Genomic DNA, 19,309 nt, shown 5'->3' with positions numbered 1-19,309 from the left:
CCATGCATCTTGTTTTACCTTTTCATTTAGTTAAAATAGCACGGGCTAGCCAGTTTTCGGACCGATCATTCAAAAATAGCCAGCGTTTGCAAAGTCATTGAAGAATAGCCACTCTTTTGCTGTAACACGGACCGGTCCAGCATAATATACTGGAGATCGATGCACCTGTGTATGAACTTCCAGCATATTATGCCAGAACTCCAACACGCGGAAAGTTCCAACATAATATACTGGAGATTGGAGCACTTGTGTATGAACTTTCAGCATATTATATTGGACCAGTATATTATACTGGAACTCCAGTATATTATGCTGGAGTTCCAATATACTTATGCTGGAACTACATTATAATATGCTGGAGTTCCAGTATACTTATGCTGGAGTTTCAGTATACTTATGCTGGAACTTCAGTATATTATGCTAGAGTATTTTTCGGATTTTGAACAGTATTTTCGTTCAAATTTATTTTTACATGAAAAGTGACTAAATTTCATTACTTTTGAAACTGTAGTTATTTTTGAATCACCACTTATAAATCTGGCTATTTTTTAAATTCTCCCTTCATTTAATTACATCAAAGGAGGTGGCGGGGAAGAGGGAAGAAAATACTAAAATACTACACTACCGATTGGATTTAAACTCTACATTTCATGATCTCAACACTAAAATGCGGAAACCTTACCGAGTGAACTACCTTTCAACCCCATCTTGTTTTACCTTATTAACTCATCCTCTCCTAGGCAGCGCGACCGACATTAACAAGCCACATACTTGTAATTAAATTACTTGTAATTAAATTAGCTCTAACCTTTTGTCTTTTGACACATTTTCTTAGGACAACTGTCATAACACAAACACGCTTTTCTTTGTCACCTTTGAAAATGGGTGACAACTACCAGTCAGGGAAAAAAAAAAAATTCCCCGCCACCTCTGTTCCTCCAAAGAAAAACATTATTTTGATTATTGGGAAGAACAAGAAAATTTAGAGATTAAAATAAAGCATGAGAGAGACAACAAAAAGATTCCATATTTATATATGAATTTGATCTAACATTAAAGTTTTCACTGTCTCCATTATTACTATTTTATACTACTAAGTACTTTACATATGTTATGATTTTTCAAGATTTGAATCTTTCTAAGTTCAGACCATTTCTTTCTCCTTATTTTTCTCTAAACTTTTGAAGGTAGATAACCAATATTTAGAAACCAAACTACAAAACCCAAATCTTTTTCTACTTTTTTTTCCTCTACTTTTTATGGAGATTCTCAAATTATGGAAGCCTCAGGTTAGCTTCTCTTTTCAAGAACTGCAGTTTTTCATTAATTAAGTTCTATGATCCAATTTAATACAAAATAACTTCTTGGTGATTCTTGTTCTCTTTTTTTTTTCAGGATTTATTTGTCATAAAGTCACCTAAGCAATCACTAAGGGTGGTACTCATACTTTTTGCAGTAGTTTGTGGAATTTACATTTTCTCAATGTGTATAAACCAAACAAGTAATTATCTTTCACAAGCTAATTCACTAAGCATCCATGTGATTAATCGGCATAATTGTCATTATCCTGTTTTTCAAGAAGAAGATATCCATTACTTGCATTTTCCAAAGCCTCAAACTTTTAACAGGTAGCTGCAAATATATAAATATAATCCTCCTTATGTTTTTAGTCCAACTTAGATGATTGAATAAAATTAAGTGACATGTTTTTGATTGAATTATAGGAAGGAATGTGCGTGCAATCCTGTTCGATTTTTCGCGATTTTGTCGATGCAGAGATCAGGAAGTGGATGGTTTGAGACATTGCTAAATAGTCATATAAATGTGAGCTCCAATGGAGAAATCTTTGGTGCTAAGTCGAGAAGGACTAATGCTTCAGTAGTATTGGAAATTATGGATAAAGTCTTTAATCTTGATTGGTATAGCAGTTCATCCAAGAATGAGTGCTCTGCTGCTGTTGGATTTAAGTGGATGCTTAATCAGGTAAGTGGCACTATTTCAAATTTGCAGTTGGAAATTCTAAGTGTGTTGAGACATCATTAAGTAGATAAAATTGTACTTTCTCTAGCAATTTAAGTTTTTAGACGAGTTGGATATACAATGTGGTATTAGAGTAGGTTGAGGTGCTGGATAAAAATCTCACTGCCACATATTATCAAAAACAAAGTTTAAGATTTTAGTCGAGTTGATCAAACAATGTCCTTTCTCTAATAGTTAAGCTTTTAAGACGAGTTAATCACACATTCAACAGAGTGAAAAGAAGTAGAAAACGAATGAAATATCTTGGTGAAACACAATGCATGATTAAATGAAATTATTGTTAGGACCGAAATAAGTCACGTGGAAGCTAGTAAAACACACTTGAACGATGGTAAATCAGGCAACAGAAGAGAAAAATACCAAAAGAGACAAACAACTAATGTGGTTCGGTCAACTGATCTATGTCTACGGCGGAGATGAGCAATCCATGATATAAAAAAGAGTACAAAATATCGAGAGAACAACCTCATAAAGAGGAAAATACAAATGGCACACTAACACTTGTCCCGAAAAGTTCTCCTCCTAAACAAGACTCTCAAACCCTATATGCTACATTGTGGATGCTGATGAATGAGAAGGATCCTCAATTTATAGAATTCCAAATATTTTCCTAAAAGAAAATATGGGAGATTTATAATTTCCTTCTACAAGAAGAAAAACCTTATTATGATAAATATGTTGTACTTTTTTTCAAGAGATAAGAAATCCAAATATGATAAAAAAATCATGACAAACACCTAATAATTATATCACAATCATGATGCAAGGATAACCCTTAAATAGCTACCTTTTGCTTGTGGTAATAGAGGGTTCTTGGCTTAATCTGCTTGTGGTTCCAGTTAAGCTTCTCCGGTTTGTGAGATTAATTAATTGGATATTTGAGACTCATAATTTTGTTTTGGAACCATGGAAACAGCCTCTTGTAAAAATGCAAGGTAAGATTGCGTACAATCTAGTCTTTCCCTGGACCCCGCGCATAGCGGGAGCTTAGTGCACCGGACTGCATTTTTTTAATACTATAATAGAAATAAAGGCACGATTACTTTCACAAATCTCACTCATAAACTCTATATTAGTAGTATTTTCATTAGTTGATAACTTCCAAAACTGCTAGATGTTGCTCAACTTTTTTAATGTATATTAAACTTGAAGGGAGCGTTGGAGTATCATGAGGAGATAGTGGATTACTTCAACAGAAGAGGTGTCTCTGCAATATTTCTATTCAGAAGAAATCTGCTACGCAGACTGATCTCTCAACTTGCTAATTCCTATGACAAGGATACTAAACCATTGAATGGAACACACAAATCCCACGTCCATTCTCCATATGAGGTCCTTCATTCCCCTCCCTCCCCCACTGTAACGGTCTATTTGGCACGACGCAAGTCATTTTTCATGAAAATGTTTTCGATGAGGAAGTCATTTTCTGGTGTTTGATTAACAGAATCAAAATGATAAAATGACTTCTCTCACTTATGATCACGCTCCAAATAACACTTAGACAACAATATTAATCTTTAGTACTCAAATTTTTCATTAGAAAACGTCTGATTCGCTAATATTACCATATTCTTTCTCTTGGAAATATTTTTCGCTCGCCAACCAAATACCGAAAACATTTTTCATGAAAAATGACCTTCGTCATAGCAAAAACACTAGCCTTCAATGAAGTTTCTAACTTGATGTTTCTAAACCTGTTTCAGGCTGAAGTATTGGCAAAATACAAGCCAGTGGTGAATATGACATTACTAATACCAAATTTAAGGCATGCAGAGAGGAAGGCTGCTAAAGCTTTGGAATGCTTTAAGAGCACTCGACACATTGTTCTTTTCTACGAAGACATTGTCCAAAATCGCACTGTAAAGCTCCTTTCTAGTTTGAAACTGAGGCGTACTTTGATTAATTATCTTAAACTTGACAAATTACACAAGTTTGATGAACAACAGCAATATTTTATCTATTTGTCTGTGCAGAAACTAGCTGATGTCCAAGAGTTTCTAGGGCTGCCTCAAAGAGAACTCAAAAGTGGTCAGGTTAAGATACATAGTGGCCCTCTGTCCCAACAAATACAGAACTGGGATGATGTGCAGAAAAAGCTCAAGGGAACACCCTATGAGACATTTCTTAATGCAGACTAACTATACTACTATATATAGTAATACCAAAGACAACACCTTCTATTAAAATAGATTGGCTATGAAGATTCTGCGCAGTCAGAAATTAATACAGACGCAAAGGACTTCAACAATTTCTCATCACTGGCAGACGTCTCAGAAGAATTCGAATAGGGATTATCTTCTGACCATCTATTAGAGAGAAAAGAACGACGGGATCTTGGACATATATACTTTAGTTTCTTCTCTAATTCCTGCCCAGTTCTATCTTGTAAATAACAGCCTCAATTATCAAATTTGGAGGAAATACTTGTCACATTGCATGTAGGACATTTTTGTTTGTTATTCAATACATGATATATGAAATATCTTGAAAGTTAAACGAGGTAAGAAGATCTCAAGCAGGGCGGAGTACCACATACAGGTTCACGTGAACAGGCGCGGAGCTAGAGTGTGGCGAGTGAGTTCGGCCGAACTTTATATTTGTCTTATTGAATATGTATAAATTATTAGTTTAGAACCCAGTAATTTAAAACGATTAGAATTCCAAACCCATAAGCTTGAAATCTCGGCTCTGCCAGTGTATATGTGATGAAAATTTTACTAGATATCTATAAATATTTGACTGTGAACCCAATTTTGATTGTAAATTTATTTAAAGTTATCATAGGAATCCGTGAACTTCAAATCCTGAAATCACCTCTGAATTCTCAAGAATCTCCAAAAATCAGACATGGAATTATCCTGAATGGTCACCAAAACTTTTGATCAATGGAGAAAATGAATTTATTCCTTTACATTGAGCAAACACGTAAGATGCTACTTTGGTTCAGTAGGATTTAAGTTGTTTAAGATGCCAACTCTTGAATCCTGGTTGAGATTACCCATTAAGTTAGTTAAAAGGAAGTTCTTTCTAAATGCATCACAGCTCTTGCAAATTCTATTGTCCAGTTTACCCATTCGGTATCTAACTATCTACCACCTACTAGCCCGACTAATGTAGATTTGCACTGATTAAGCCCACTAAAGGGGTAAAACCCTTTCTAAGGTTCTTCATCCCCAAAGCTCTACTTAAGGGTGACGGAATCCCAGCGATACCACCACGCCCTATTAGATCTCTTGCAATTGATGCACAACGTAACCAAGCATGTCTCAAAGAGAGATTCGGACAAAATACAGGTTCATTTTCATCGTTCCACTTATGCTGGTTTCTTATCTCCAGCAGCCAGAAGCAACTAATAAATTTCTGTAGATGAAATGTGACAGTAGTCCAATTCGCCTAATATACACTACTGTATATATTTTAAGTGCCTAATGACAAAGCAAAGATAAGATTTTTTCAACTAGGATTTCAATGAACCTTTATCAGATCTCTTTACAAATTCTGTTTCTATCTAGAGATCTTCTGAAATGAATTACCATCTAAACACTTAAGCCTACATCATCTGTACAGAATGACCCTAGATGAGTTAGTAATCAACGAGTCATTGATTGACTGTCCCGTTCGTTAATTCTGAATCATGTTTTTCAGTCCGTTCAATCACAAATTGGTCAATAATCCGTACAGTAGTTACAGGATCTTGATTAAGGGAAGCTGCTCTCCATTTGCTTGGGAACTTCCGAAGGTAACTTGGCTCTTGCGGCTGTTTTTGTTCTCCGTCCCAATTAGGATCCAGTTTCCACTCTTTCGGAACCTACAAATTGACAGATATTAGATGAATCACCAAGTGTAAACAGCTCGAGTTCAATTCTGGGAATGTATTCTTTCTTTCCTGAATAATTCAGGGATCCTGAGGGGTCAGATAAAGGTAGTAACTCTTTAAAATATTCAGTAAACCGGGCAGTTTGCAGCCACATTGCAGATACAGTTCATCATAAAGTCACCGAAACTACTATCAAAAGGAAAGTGAATTCTAAATGTTTAACAGCCACAAATTCCTACAGCAAAGTAAAGCAGTGACAGCGAGATCTTGACATTTATTATCCTCACACAGAAAAGTGGCAAAATACCTTATCAACTGCAAGAGTAAAAACTTCTAGATCGCCTTTGTTGTTGATATGAAACCGTGTAAATGCCTTGTAGTTAGCAATACGGAGTGATGAAAAGGCTTCATCGAAATGTATATGAAGCCAATTAATGCAAATGTACAGGTAGCTTCCGAAAACCAAAGAAACCACGGGTGTTGAAAAGACCCAAAAATAAAGGAAGACGGACGAATAATAAATTACAGCACCCCCTCGAGATAGGAAACCCATCCCATTTTTGCAGATAGTATTTCTGGTGACTGCCATTACCTGAAAACACGCATCAGATTAAACACAGATATTACATAATTAAGCAATTGAGTCATCATAAAGCAATACTCTCATGGAGCATATTCTTACCTCAGGAACATCAAAAGCCGACATGAGATATTTAATACATGCCGGGTAAAGGCCAAATGTCCATTGTTCTATACGTGTCCTAAGGCCTGTTGGGTCTGGAAAATGCTCGCTCTCCACATATCGGTACCATTCATATAATGTATGATACCCTGAATTACAACATTCAGTAGTTAGCAAAGGATATAAGTGCAAAAAAACATGAAACGGGAAATTAGAGCTAAGTTAGGTAATCTCAGTCAAAAGGTGGATGGATTCAAGATCCTCGTATCATTCTAAAATGACGAAAAATTCTCAGCCTCAGCTCATGGTATGCCCTGAGTCGGAAAGATGGATCATAATTGACAAAGTCACAAAGGGCGTAAGGGCAGTTCTTATTACTTAAGGGGTCGTTTGATTACAAAGATACGAGATAATAGTCCCAGGATAAAATGTGGGATTAATTCATCCCGTGTTTGGTTGAAACTTTTTATTCGGGTACAAGCAATCCCGGGATTATTTATACCACAATTGTGGTATTATTTTTATACCACACTCAATGTGGATAAGAATCCCCGGATTCCAGGATTAAAAAAAAATGACAAAGATGCTCTTTTTCCAAAGTCTTCAAGAAAGCCAATGTTAAAATTGAAAATAAAGGTTAATCTAGTGTAAAACCAAATATATCTTTGTATTCTACACTGGACATCCCCACATTATTATCCCAGTACAACTTGTTCACAAACCAGATGACCTCTAAGAGAATTAGGTGAGAATAGTTATTTAAACACAAAAGGTGCATTTCATGTGAATTTAAGATTGTACTTTAAGTTCAGAACTGTCACTGGAAGTTAAAGGAAAGAAAAAACTGAATAAAGAGTATACTAATAAAAGTAAATTAGTTTGAGACACACAATCACACAATAGAAGACAAAATGCAAAATCTTACCGGAAGTTGCAAGTAGCTTATGCCGAATACATGTCTCAATGCCTAATTCCAGCAAGAGCATAAGAATCACAGCTGCGGCCAGGTGGGCAGACACATGAAGAATCCCAATTACTACTTTCTTTTTCCATGACACCTTGGATGGCACAAAGGTTATTGCAATTACTAATAGTAGCATTGCGCCAGTCAAGGAGACATATGAGCTTCCGAACATATACATAAATGTATCCCACACTGTGCTGAAGAAGGTTCTCAAGTGACCCGAAAATGTATCATCCTTGAAAATGTGATCTAGCTGACACTAGAAGCAAATGGAGTATGATCAGTCATCTATTCAGGCACTAGAACTCTTCTACCTTAGTTGGAAAGTTCAAGATTCCATGACACTCTCAATCAGACTTGAAGTGTGAAGTCTAAATCAAAGAGAGTGTTCAATAATTCACATCCAACATTTAACTGGATCTGTAACTTGAACATGTCCAAACTGAATGTATTATATGATCATAAATTTGATGTGCTTAACAACAAAATAGAAGATCACTTGATACGTCAAATGGCACTTAAAAAAAAATTTAAGTGAAAACAATAAATACAACTGAAAATCATCAACCCCTAAAATTACATCTCACACCTGAAAATATTAATTAAAAAAACCAAAATTCTTATTCGATAGTCAAAACTCAACCTAACAATGACTCTGTACACTCAAAAGGCTAATTTAGTAAATGTTTTAAAATAATGTATCGTAAATTTTCATGAATGAAAAATAAGTGTCTAATACATTAAAGCTTTAGAATTTTTATAATTTAGTTTTTTATATATAGAAGAAAACAACTGATTTTTCAATGACAATGATCAGACAATGCAACACAACATTTGCATTAGCCAAAAATAAGAGAATGAATTATTTAGAAAATACAATACAACCTTCAACTGAAGCTGTCAGATTACTAATTTTATCAAACGGCCCTAAATGGGGTACCAAGGGGATCCAAAGTAACCCTAATAAGAAATACATTCAATGTCAAACAGAAAGTTACCTGCGGGAACATAGAAAAGGCCAATGCGAAGTATATGATGCCACCAATAAAATCAAACTGCCAATTTTTCTTCCTAAATTTCAATATATTTCCCAAAGCAATCTGCAGATATTTGTAAGCATATTAAAGCCTCATTTTGATTGTGAAGCATATCATAGGCCTCATTTAAGCACCAAATAATCAGTCTATATAACATAAAGGAGATTGATTCCATACCCTGCTTGAATCTTCAAAAGATGGGTAAGAAGCTTTGCTCTCATAGGATGTTCCATTTAAATTGTTGAAATTCCTGAAGACATGTGTCGGATGCAAAAAAGCACCCCCGCAACCATTAACAAGTAAATATTGGACATAAGCTGGTTTATCCGATGGAACATATTTATGGCGCAAATAATGATGCACATCCCCAGCAATTCGAAGTCTACATCTCCCTTTTAAATGGTCATGTATCAAGTGAGAGACATTCTTTCCAGTAACTACATTAAAGTACCAATCGAGAAGCCAACTGGGTTCATGTGTCATAATGATCACAGAATCATTCTCACCGACCTGAAAATCATTAATCAAGGGTTAAACCTTTCAAATCATTTTAAAGGGGATGTGTGGGGATATAAAGGAGACACGGTGAATGCACAAAATTTACAGGAAAGTAACACGTAATGCTTGACGAAAGGTTTCAAATGATACAAAGCCTACACAAAAAAATGAAGTGCACTGGTCCAAATCCCATAAGCACCTGTAGCCATCTAAATCTAAGCATTAGAATCATACCAATTCTTTAACATCAAATCATTGGATCATTAATTCACCGTAAAATCACCACGATTTTTTCTATGTTTAACAAGAAACTTGAATTGAAAAAGAAAAAAAAATAACGTAAATGAGTTGGAACTGAAAATTCCAAGTTAATAGAATTAAGGTCCTATTAACAACAACAACAACAACAACAACCCAGTGGAATCCCACAAGTGGGGTATGGGGAGGGTAGTGTGTACGCAGACCTTTCCCGGAGGTTGTTTCCGATAGACCCTCGGCTAAAAAAGATGAAAAGAGACAGTGCGCAGTAATATCAGAGTAAGCAAAAAGAAAGAGAGATAACATCAGCAACGTAATAACCAGAAAATAGAAAAAGCAATAACAATAAGTAGTAACAATGGTACAGTGCTATAGACACAATAGAGTAATATGGATACAACAAGAGCCACAAGCACCCTAAGACACTACACTATCGGACTAGTCTCCTACGACCTAACCTGCAGTCCTAAAGAAGTAATATGGACACAACCGAAGCCACTAGCAGCCTAAGACAAACACACGCTAGCCTCCTACTTCCTAACCTACAACCTTAATGCTCGCCCTCCACAACTTCCTATCAAGGGTCATGTCCTCAGAAATCTGAAGACGTACCAGGTCTTGCCTGATCACCTCTCCCCAATATTTCTTTGGCCGCCCTCTACCTTTACTCACACTCGTCAAGGCCAGCCGTTCACACCTCCTAACTGGGGCATCCATGTTTCTCCTCCGCACGTGCCCGAACCATCTAAGCCTAACTTCCCGCATCTTGTCTTCTATGGGAGCCACGCGCACCTTCCCCGGGTATCTTCATTCCTAATCTTATCCAGCCTAGTGTGCTCGCACATCCATCTCAACATCCTCATTTCTGCAACTTTCATCTTCTGGATATGAGAATTCTTGACTGGCCCACATTCAGCACCATACATCATGGCCGGTCTAACCACCGCTCTATAGAACTTACCTTTAAGTTTCAGGGGCACCTTCCTGTCATACAAGACACCAGACGCTAGCCTTCATTTCATCCACCCCACCCCTATACAGTGCGTAACATCCTCATCAATCTCCCCATCCTCCTGGATAACCGACCCTAGGTACTTGAAGCTCTCTTTCTTGGGAATGACGATTCAAGCCTCACGCCCATGTTCGCTTCTCCCGAAACGCCGTTGAACTTGCACTCCACGTACTCTGTCTTAGTCCTACTCAACTTGAAACCTTTAGACTCAAGGGTCTGTCTCCAAATCTTCAACCTCTCGTTAACACCGCCTTGCGTCTCATCAATCAGAACAATATCATCGGCGAATAACATATATCATGGCACCTCCCCTTGTATATGGTGTGTCAGTGCGTCCATCGCCAGGCCAAATAAGAACGAACTGAGCGCCGAGCCTTGGAGTAAACCCATAACAACCGGAAAATGCTCAGAGTCGTCCTCCACTGTCCTAACCCAAGTCTTAGCCCTATCATACATGTCCTTAATCACCCTAATATAAGCAACCGGAACACCTTTCACCTCCAGGCATCTCCAAAGAACTTTCCTAGGGACCTTGTCATATGCTTTTTCTAGGTCAATAAACACCATATGCAAATTCTTCTTCCTATTCTTGTATAGTTCGACCAACCTCCTTATAAGATGGATAGCTTTCATAGTAGAACGTCCAGGCATGAACCCAAACTGGTTATCCAATATCGACACCGACCTCCTCACCTTCACCTTCACTACCCTCTCCCAAACCTTCATGGTATGACTTAATAACTTGATACCCATATAGTTGTTACAATTCTAGATATCGCCTTTGTTCTTGTACAACGGTATCATCATACTCCACCTTCATTCTTCTGGCATCTTTTTCATCCTGAAAATAATATTAAATAGTCCAGTTAGCCACTCCAATCCCGCTCTACCCACCGACTTCCAGAATTCTACCGGAATCTCGTCGAGCCCGGTTGCTCTGCCCCCTGCGCATCTTACGCATAGCCCCCACAACCTCCTCGACCATAATGCACCTACAGTAGCTAAAATCTCGATGACTCTCAGAGTGTTCCAATTCCCCTAGCACAATATCTCTGTCCCCTTCGTCATTCAGCAATTTATGAAAGTCTGCCATCTCCGCTTGATCTGAGCATCTTCTACCAACACTCTGCCTTACTCGTCCTTGATGCACCTCACTTTGTCAAGATCACGAGTAGTCCTCTCTCTCGCCTTGGCCAGCCGGAATAACTTCTTGTCCCCGCCTTTGTCCCCTAGTTCGTCGTACAGGCGACCAAACACTGCAGTCTTGGCCTCTGTAACCGCTAACTTCGCCACCTTCCTAGTTGTCTTATATTTATCTATGTTCATCCTCCTTTCCTCCTCGTTTGTACTCTCCACTAACCTCCGATATGCCGCTTTCTTTTCTTCCACCTTTCCCTAGACCTCGGCGTTCCACTACTAGTCGCCCCTATGACCGCCCGAGTAACCCTTCGAGACCCCTAACACCTCTCACGCATCCTCCCTTATACAGTTCGCCGTCATTTTCCACATACCGCTCGCGTCCCCACTACTCCTCTAGGCCCCCATATCCAACAACCTCCCCTCTAATTCCTGAGCTTTATCTTTCGTCAAGGCACCCCACCTAATCCTTGGACGACCCCGAACCACGTTCTTCTTCCTCCTTATCATGATTCCGACGTCCATCACCAAGAGCCTATGTTGGGTCGCGAGTGTCTCACTTGGGATAACCTTGCAATCCTTGCACAACCCTCTGTCACACCTCCTTACGAGTAGATAGTGAATCTAGGTCTTAGCCACCGAATTTTGAAAAGTAAGGTCCTATTAACAGTTTACTGAAAAACCATAACATCGTTCAACTCACAGCCACCACCTGACATCTAGCAAGTGCTATTTTTACTTATTATCAGCAAAAGCAATTTACCAGAAAGGATATCCTTCACGGGGACAGGCTTCCGAAATGTTGGTTGGAGGTCAAAATCTGAAACCTTCCAGCCTAACTTGTATATTACATGCATTACCACATAAGTCTCATGGGGAAGTCCAAAAATTTGAGAGTATCTTACCGCAATTCTAACTCCACTCACCACAAGAACAAAATTATAAGCTCATGGGGACAATATAAACTCTTCGCACGATTCCCAAGTCTCACTAGAGCATAACAACTCCTTCAAATTAACACTTAAGCATCTACATTAGCTTTTATTGAGCAGATCCTCTCCTACTAAGGTTGCATTCATCGAGATACTACTGCTTTATTTTTTTGGCTCAACTCATTGGTGAGAGTGGTGAATCCAAATCCTGTACATATTCCACTTACAAGATACCATAACATCTGCACAAAGGTATCTACTATAACTTTTTTTCAGACCCCACATGTTAAATCATACTTCTCCTATAAGAAGTTTTTTCAATCATAATCATTTACCATTTTAGCCTAGTGGTCCAGGATGTTTTGCAACAATTAACAGTCAATATCTGCACAAAAATGTTACATCCAGTTAAGTAGAACTACATTTGCACAAGTAGGACAAATTTGAACATATCCAGTGACTTAGGTAACTCATAAAATGCAACACAACAACTATGGCTAGAAAGCAAAAGTAAGATACCTTGTCCCTTATTAACTCTGAGAAGAACTTGAACTGGTATACATCAATATCAGAATGGAGAGCAAGATCAAGACCAAATATCCACCACCCTTTGGGAAGCTGCAAGGCAAAATAGCTTTTCTTTTGAGGCATAAACCACCCACCCAACCAGCTCTTGTGACAAATGTACCTCATGAAAGTCTGAAGTCCATCAAACCAGTCTGCAAAAGTACACAAAAAAGACTTTGACTAAGACAAAAATAAGACCCTACATGAGCTACACTGCTTGACTGAAACCTAAATCTAACATCAAGAGATCTCTACAACCCTCCTATACAGACAGAAGTATAAGACCAGAGGCCTGGAAACTAGACTAACCATGATTTCCAGGGATGACGAAACATTGTGGTCCCTCATACTGCCTGAGTTCAGTTATGCCGGAAGGTAATTCGGGCTTGTTAACGGCGATATGGTCTTCGCTATACCAGACTGGAGGCTGAAGAGCATATTCAAAGGGACGAAAAAGGCGCTTCTCATATGTAAAAGCTGATGGATTCGGATACCTACAGGAAAGCCAAAAAATGTGTATCACTTAACACAGTTAGAACACTATTATACTCCCAAGTTCTAAGCTCTGAAATTTAGAGTAGCAAAATGCATCTCCGCCAAATTGATATGCCAAAGAACTGATGTTATAGAGAGAAAAGTCCTGCTTGGTAATTTCTCATAAGCTTGATTAGATAGCACATCTAAGAATTCAATGCAGAGGAAAAAAAACTATTTCCACACTAAATCACTCATTACATTCAAAAGGCTGCCCTGGGCTTGGTGTCAGCATTGAGGATGATGCCTACTTATTTTCAGACATTTCTTCACAATGAATTTCTTTTTGAGAAAAGGTAAGGAATTATATATATTAGAATAAGGATCAGCACTAAGCCTGTTCTTCACAACGAATTTCAAGCATCAAATATTGACATGTTAATGTAGTTCTGTTAATCCATTCTAGGTAAATAATGTATTTGTTGCAAATGCTAAGTGTATCTTATATTGTGGTTTAAAGTTAAGAAATGAACTCAATAATTTGACTAGCAATTTGTAGGCACATAAACCTTGCTTTGTATAACATCATCAGAGACAACAGAGCACCTTATCATTACCACAGAAGTCCATCAACCTGACAAGCGACAACAGCCACACAAGATAGAGGATGATATCAATATTTTAGCACAAATCTTCCGAGCTGGCCATCAGCGCAATGATACACAAGAAAGCATAACAATATCGACACACACAAACACACATGATATATATTAGGTGGTTCAACTAGTTGACACTAGAAGCTCAAATCAGAGGCGGATGCAGTGTACTACCCACGGGTTCAACTGAACCCATAACTTTCGACGCGGTCACGCGGAGTAAAAATTTGTATGTAAAAATTCATTAAAATTGCAAAAATAGTAAATATGAACCCATAATTTTAAAAATATAATGGGTTCAATGTTAAAAACCTTAAAATTGAACCCATAGGATTTAAATCTTGGATCCGCCTCTGGCTCAAGCCACCAGCTTCAACAATTATTTTTCATGTCTGAATAGCTCTATTGTTGAAAGTTCTTTCAGCAACTTGGTAAATGGACCGAATAATAAATAACAGAAGTCGCTCCTGAAAGCACCAGTTGAGGAAGAATTTGTGGAAACCACAGAAATGCATGAGATTGTAATCCCAGCTATTAAGAAGATATCTAAGAGAGGACACATTATATCCAGCCAAATGATATGGCAATTAAACATAGTCACTGTTGGTAATAAGTCTGCTTTAACTCATAAAGCGGTGCTATTATGAGCCAAATTGTGAACAAATTACATGCAATTACTCATGTAGAGTGCACAAACCACTAATGTTATATGAAAATAAAAAAATAAAAACTCTGAGCTTACGCAAGGTCACCCCCAATAAGAAGCAAGCGTCCACGTGGCAGTGTAAGCATGGAACCATCATTTTGGACCTGGATTGAAGGTTGAGCAAGAAGGCGTGCCACTGTGTAGGAAGAGTTTCCGCCATCACCAGTATCAGCCATGAAATCAAACCAGATACCATCCTCTTCACTAAACTGATCATACAAAAGATCCTCCTGCTTAGCTCCATCTTCAACCCTGCTCATAGCAGCCTGACAATAGGAAAGATGAGGATATTAAGGTGAATCTACTTATATCCTCTTAAACAATCATTAAATTCAGCGAATAATTATCTACACTGCTCCCTGCACATTTCATTATAGGAAATATAAAATCCATTTTAAATATACTTATCATGCTTTGTAAACGTAAGAAAATGCTTTGTCAAAATTAGGAGGAACACATATCCTTGATCCTTTGAAAAGTCGAGGTTCTTACAACACATTCAAGTATCTTATAAAATTTTACAAGGAGAAATCTCACGTTGAAGGCTGAATGTTTTAGCATGACGTCAGAGCGTCATAACCTACCTGCATCATGCGCATATCAAAACGCCCAACGAACACAGTTACTGAGACCAGGAGGTCAAACACTGTCTTGAATAAATCAGCAGATGTCCTGTAATCCAGTTAACAATGATGTTATATAAGGAAGTTTAATGGATTTTTTTGAAGAAGGGGTCAGAAACAGATGCAAGTAAATAGCATACCCTGAATACCAAGGAACCATATCCAAAAACTCTGGTTTCATCTGCTTTTTCTTTAATTTCTCAAACTCCTTGAGTGATAAAGGGCGTGATAGAGCCCATCTGTTGATAATTACACATTGATCTGTTAGAATTTTTTTTAACAAAAAAGACCTTGGAATATTACATAAGGCTGCTAGTGCAATGGTGCTAAGTTGCTAACAATCTCCTCCATGCAGGCAAATTAACTGATAGAACTGATAAAATTATAGTCATAATTACAAATTGCTTATATTAAGCCTTCAAAATACTTAATAAGCTGTTAAACCTTCTGTGCTTTATAGAAACCAACCTGGTATAATATTTAAAGCATATTAGCCAGGATTTAATAAATTATATTAGGAAGATAGGTCAGTTGCATTTTTGCATAAGCAAAACATATTGCATTTACCAGTGACTCGAGGAAAACTGTTTTTACTCTGTAGACGATAGAATATCCACAATAACCCATAAGGGAGAGCAGCTAATCCTAGTGGATGACAAGCTATCCCTTCATCCATTATGGAACATCAACTAATTGACAAGAAGGTAGATTTTGACAGCATATATAATCCAGCATGGGATCTATTATCTAACCGATTCTAGCACAAAAGAGAAGCACATTTTTCAGAATGAGACCCGCAAATGGTTTATACTCAGATCTAAATCCCTTATGAATCGTCGTAACACCCACACCCCCACGCCCCTTATTTATTTTGATAACCGTGGTGTCCGGGCCAGCTTGCACACATCTCAGCTAATTCCACAGGGTACCAGCGGCATCCCCACCAACACATGTACCGTGTAACTCTGTCCACCAAGGCTTGGACAGATGGCAAGAAATCGCAGGTGTTTTGCCTCAGCTGGAGTTAAACCTGGGACCTTCTCGACCACTTCATAGACCACTAGGTCACACCATAACAGGGAAAGAGAAAAGAAGTTCTAACATGTGAACGAAAAATTGAGCTGCTCACCCTGATGACCTTTCCACAACATAATTTGCCATATAAAGGCCAATAAAAGTGGCCCACAATGAATAGATTGGAGAAATTTCATCTGATGATTCTGCACATGAGCCGCCGCAAGTCAACTGGAAAGGTGAAATTGAAAAGTGAAAAGGAAAATAGCAGCATAAGATCCTCCATCTCTCAACATGAAAGTATGAAAACCCTTAAATTATGAGAGATAATACCTCTCCATAAATGACCCATTTGGACAAGAATGGGTAATCACTAGCAGAACCAACTGGGGCAAACCAAGATTTGCAAACTTGATCCTTGAATTCATTCATACGGATGAATTTCGCAAGCCATGTGTTCCCGTCTCGCTTATTCCACAGCGAAAACAATATAGAATTCCTCCAGTCAAATGTCTTTTCCGTTACTATGGCAAGGTTCCCACAGTGGCTATAGAAAACACAGCAGGCTATACTTATTACCTAAAAGATGATGAAGCAATAAGATAAGGACCGGAGTAACCTTATGTTAGCTTAAGATGCATTCTCAAAACTTACAGCACAATTTTGAAAGATTTTCATAATCTCAGGCCTCTTTCCAGCCACACGAGCAACGAGCCCAAGATACCAAAGCCCGAGAAATATAAGATGGAAAACAAGAAGAAACAAAATGGATGAGACATATAACGTCAGAAACAAAGAGAGGTTCATCCTGAGATCTACTCCCATAGATTGAAAACTTGGAAGGTGGTATATAGCTGCCAATAATATCCAGGCTATGTACCTGCAAAAGCATTTTTAGTTAGCTAGATTTTACTCACAGATGTGTTATTATAACAGAAAGAGAAATAGATGACTTACCAGCGACTGAAATTAGAATAACTTGGTTTAATTGTTTTCCCTATAAATGGAGATGAAAAGAAGTAAAAGAACCCGAGCAAACAGGCATACATAGACCACCACTTGATATCGAACTTCTGAATAAGCGAGTGCAAGTTATCTGATGATATAAAAAACAAGCATCCCACAACCACTGCAATCACAAAATGACGTGAATGCTCGTGTGGGTAAGGATATGAGTGAGTTAAGATTGTCCTGACTGTCTCCATGTTCAGAGTATCAAGAAGACCACTAGACTGCCTATCAGACCCCATTAAGCAGCCTTGATTTCACGCCACTTTTCTTGATAAAAAGTTCTTGACAATAGATTTTAGTTCCGAGGGACTAACTGCAAAACAGAGAACTAAATTTGAATGTTGCTTTTAAATCCAAATAATTGTGACCAAAACATGTATTTAACTTACAATTCCATACATTGTCCCAATTTCAAATCAATTAGTCACGAGAAATAAAGCAAAGGGGAGAGGGGGGAAGACAGGATCATCTGCCACAAAATGCTTGCCCAACTCAATCAAGACGCATCATTACCATACAAGTTTAGATTGTTGATATGAATCCTCTATACATTCAGCTCTATCCGGGTTTATATTTATTCCAATATTGGTAAGTAACTTGACTTATAATGCATATTCGAGATTCTCTTAAAACTAGAAGTACTCTAAAATTCACACTTTTTTATGACTAAGCAATTCGCCTAGGGCCAACCCTAAGGACTAACTGCAGCCTTTGAAACTCGGGTAGAATGGGCTTGCCCATCTATCCTTTACATAAATACCAGGCTTAGTTCGAATGGTGCATGGCTCGGGCCTGTGACCTAAGTCACAAGTCCCTCAACCTTTCATACTTGAACAAAGCCCTGCAGTCTCAAAAACTCACACTTATCCCAGCTGAACCTAGATACAAGTGTCAACAATTAACTCACTTGATAATTACAGGTTTCCCCAAATGCAAAATCTTCTAACAGGACTAAAAAGCTCAATAAATTGAGAACATAACTACTCCGTATATCATTAATTGAACTAGTCATAAGGTAGCACCCTCCAAGAATTTATCAAGAAAGTATAGCACCTATAATAAGATTCAATCTTTACTAAAAAAAGGAAAAGAATTCAAAGCAAATCCAACCCTATTTTCAAAAAAATGCCACACCCAAAACAAATTCAGAAATTCTTTACCCAAAACTAGCTAGGGTTCGCTGGAAAAAGAATATTGATAATATATACATAACTTTCACATTAACATCAACGTAACTATCAAAAACTGTATATAGATTTAAAACTGAGAAATAGACACAATTCTAGAAATAGAAATAAGGAGAGAATTGTACCTCAATTAAGAAACACAACCGGATATAGAGATAGAGAGAGAAGCAGCTGGGTCTGTGTAATGTATATATATGTATGTATTTATTAGACATTATTTAGTAGTTGTACATAATGTTTGGATTAAGGAACTGACTCAGCATGTTATCTGAGGATGTCTGCAAGAAACCTTTTCTGTATTTTTTTTTTTGTTTTTTATTATGGAACCTGCAGCATATTCCTCTGTACACAAATAACCTCCCCCACCCCCACCCCAACCCCCACCCCGCCCAACTGTCGTGTCAAACCGCCCTTACTTTGACTTCTGAAAACAACCTCCAAAGAACAGATGGGTGCATTGAATTTTAATTTCAACTACTGTCTGGATGATGATGGTATTGATTATGATTAGGACACTTATGAAGCAATTATTTTGGATAGTTTAGTTTGCAAATAAGTTAAAGGGTTTATAAAGAGGATTAGTGAGTATATTTTTTTTCTATAAATGTTTAGTTTATTGGGTTAAAAGTGGAATATATTGCGTATAATACAAAATAAATGGTTTAATAAAGCCTTGTTGTTTGGAAGGGACTTC

The 19,309-nt window shown here is 37.7% G+C and overlaps 2 protein-coding genes across 4 annotated transcripts; one reads left to right on the top strand and one right to left on the bottom strand.

The window, feature by feature from the left end:
• The first annotated feature begins 896 nt into the window (after positions 1–896).
• LOC107790964 (uncharacterized) lies at positions 897–4,536 on the top strand. Its single transcript, XM_016612935.2, has 6 exons — positions 897–1,289; positions 1,396–1,628; positions 1,725–1,983; positions 3,193–3,372; positions 3,744–3,899; positions 4,014–4,536. The coding sequence occupies exons 1-6, from the start codon at positions 1,260–1,262 to the stop codon at positions 4,176–4,178; spliced, it is 1,023 nt and encodes a 340-aa protein (XP_016468421.1). The 5' UTR covers positions 897–1,259; the 3' UTR covers positions 4,179–4,536.
• Positions 4,537–5,428: 892 nt separating this feature from the next.
• On the bottom strand, positions 5,429–18,937 carry LOC107790962 (uncharacterized). 3 transcript variants are annotated; one of them, XM_016612933.2, is made up of 16 exons: positions 18,741–18,937; positions 17,375–17,741; positions 17,072–17,297; positions 16,751–16,996; positions 16,533–16,648; positions 15,544–15,642; positions 15,365–15,452; positions 14,817–15,046; positions 13,254–13,438; positions 12,897–13,096; positions 8,718–9,050; positions 8,502–8,603; positions 7,465–7,762; positions 6,540–6,688; positions 6,165–6,449; positions 5,429–5,848 (listed from the first exon to the last, which is right to left on the bottom strand). In XM_016612933.2, the coding sequence occupies exons 2-16, from the start codon at positions 17,665–17,667 to the stop codon at positions 5,639–5,641; spliced, it is 3,060 nt and encodes a 1,019-aa protein (XP_016468419.2). In that variant the 5' UTR covers positions 17,668–17,741; positions 18,741–18,937; the 3' UTR covers positions 5,429–5,638. The 3 variants fall into 3 exon arrangements, with proteins under 3 accessions (XP_016468419.2, XP_075096045.1, XP_016468420.2); XM_075239944.1 differs by lacking the exon at positions 18,741–18,937 and adding an exon at positions 18,589–18,737; XM_016612934.2 differs by lacking the exon at positions 18,741–18,937 and adding an exon at positions 17,818–18,736.
• Between the last annotated feature and the right edge of the window lie 372 nt (positions 18,938–19,309).

The sequence above is a fragment of the Nicotiana tabacum genome, chromosome 20, assembly GCF_000715075.1.
Source record: "Nicotiana tabacum cultivar K326 chromosome 20, ASM71507v2, whole genome shotgun sequence".
Classification (NCBI taxonomy): domain Eukaryota; kingdom Viridiplantae; phylum Streptophyta; class Magnoliopsida; order Solanales; family Solanaceae; genus Nicotiana; species Nicotiana tabacum.
The sequence above is the reverse complement of the archived record's forward strand: the minus strand, read 5'-3'. Positions and strand labels throughout refer to the sequence as shown.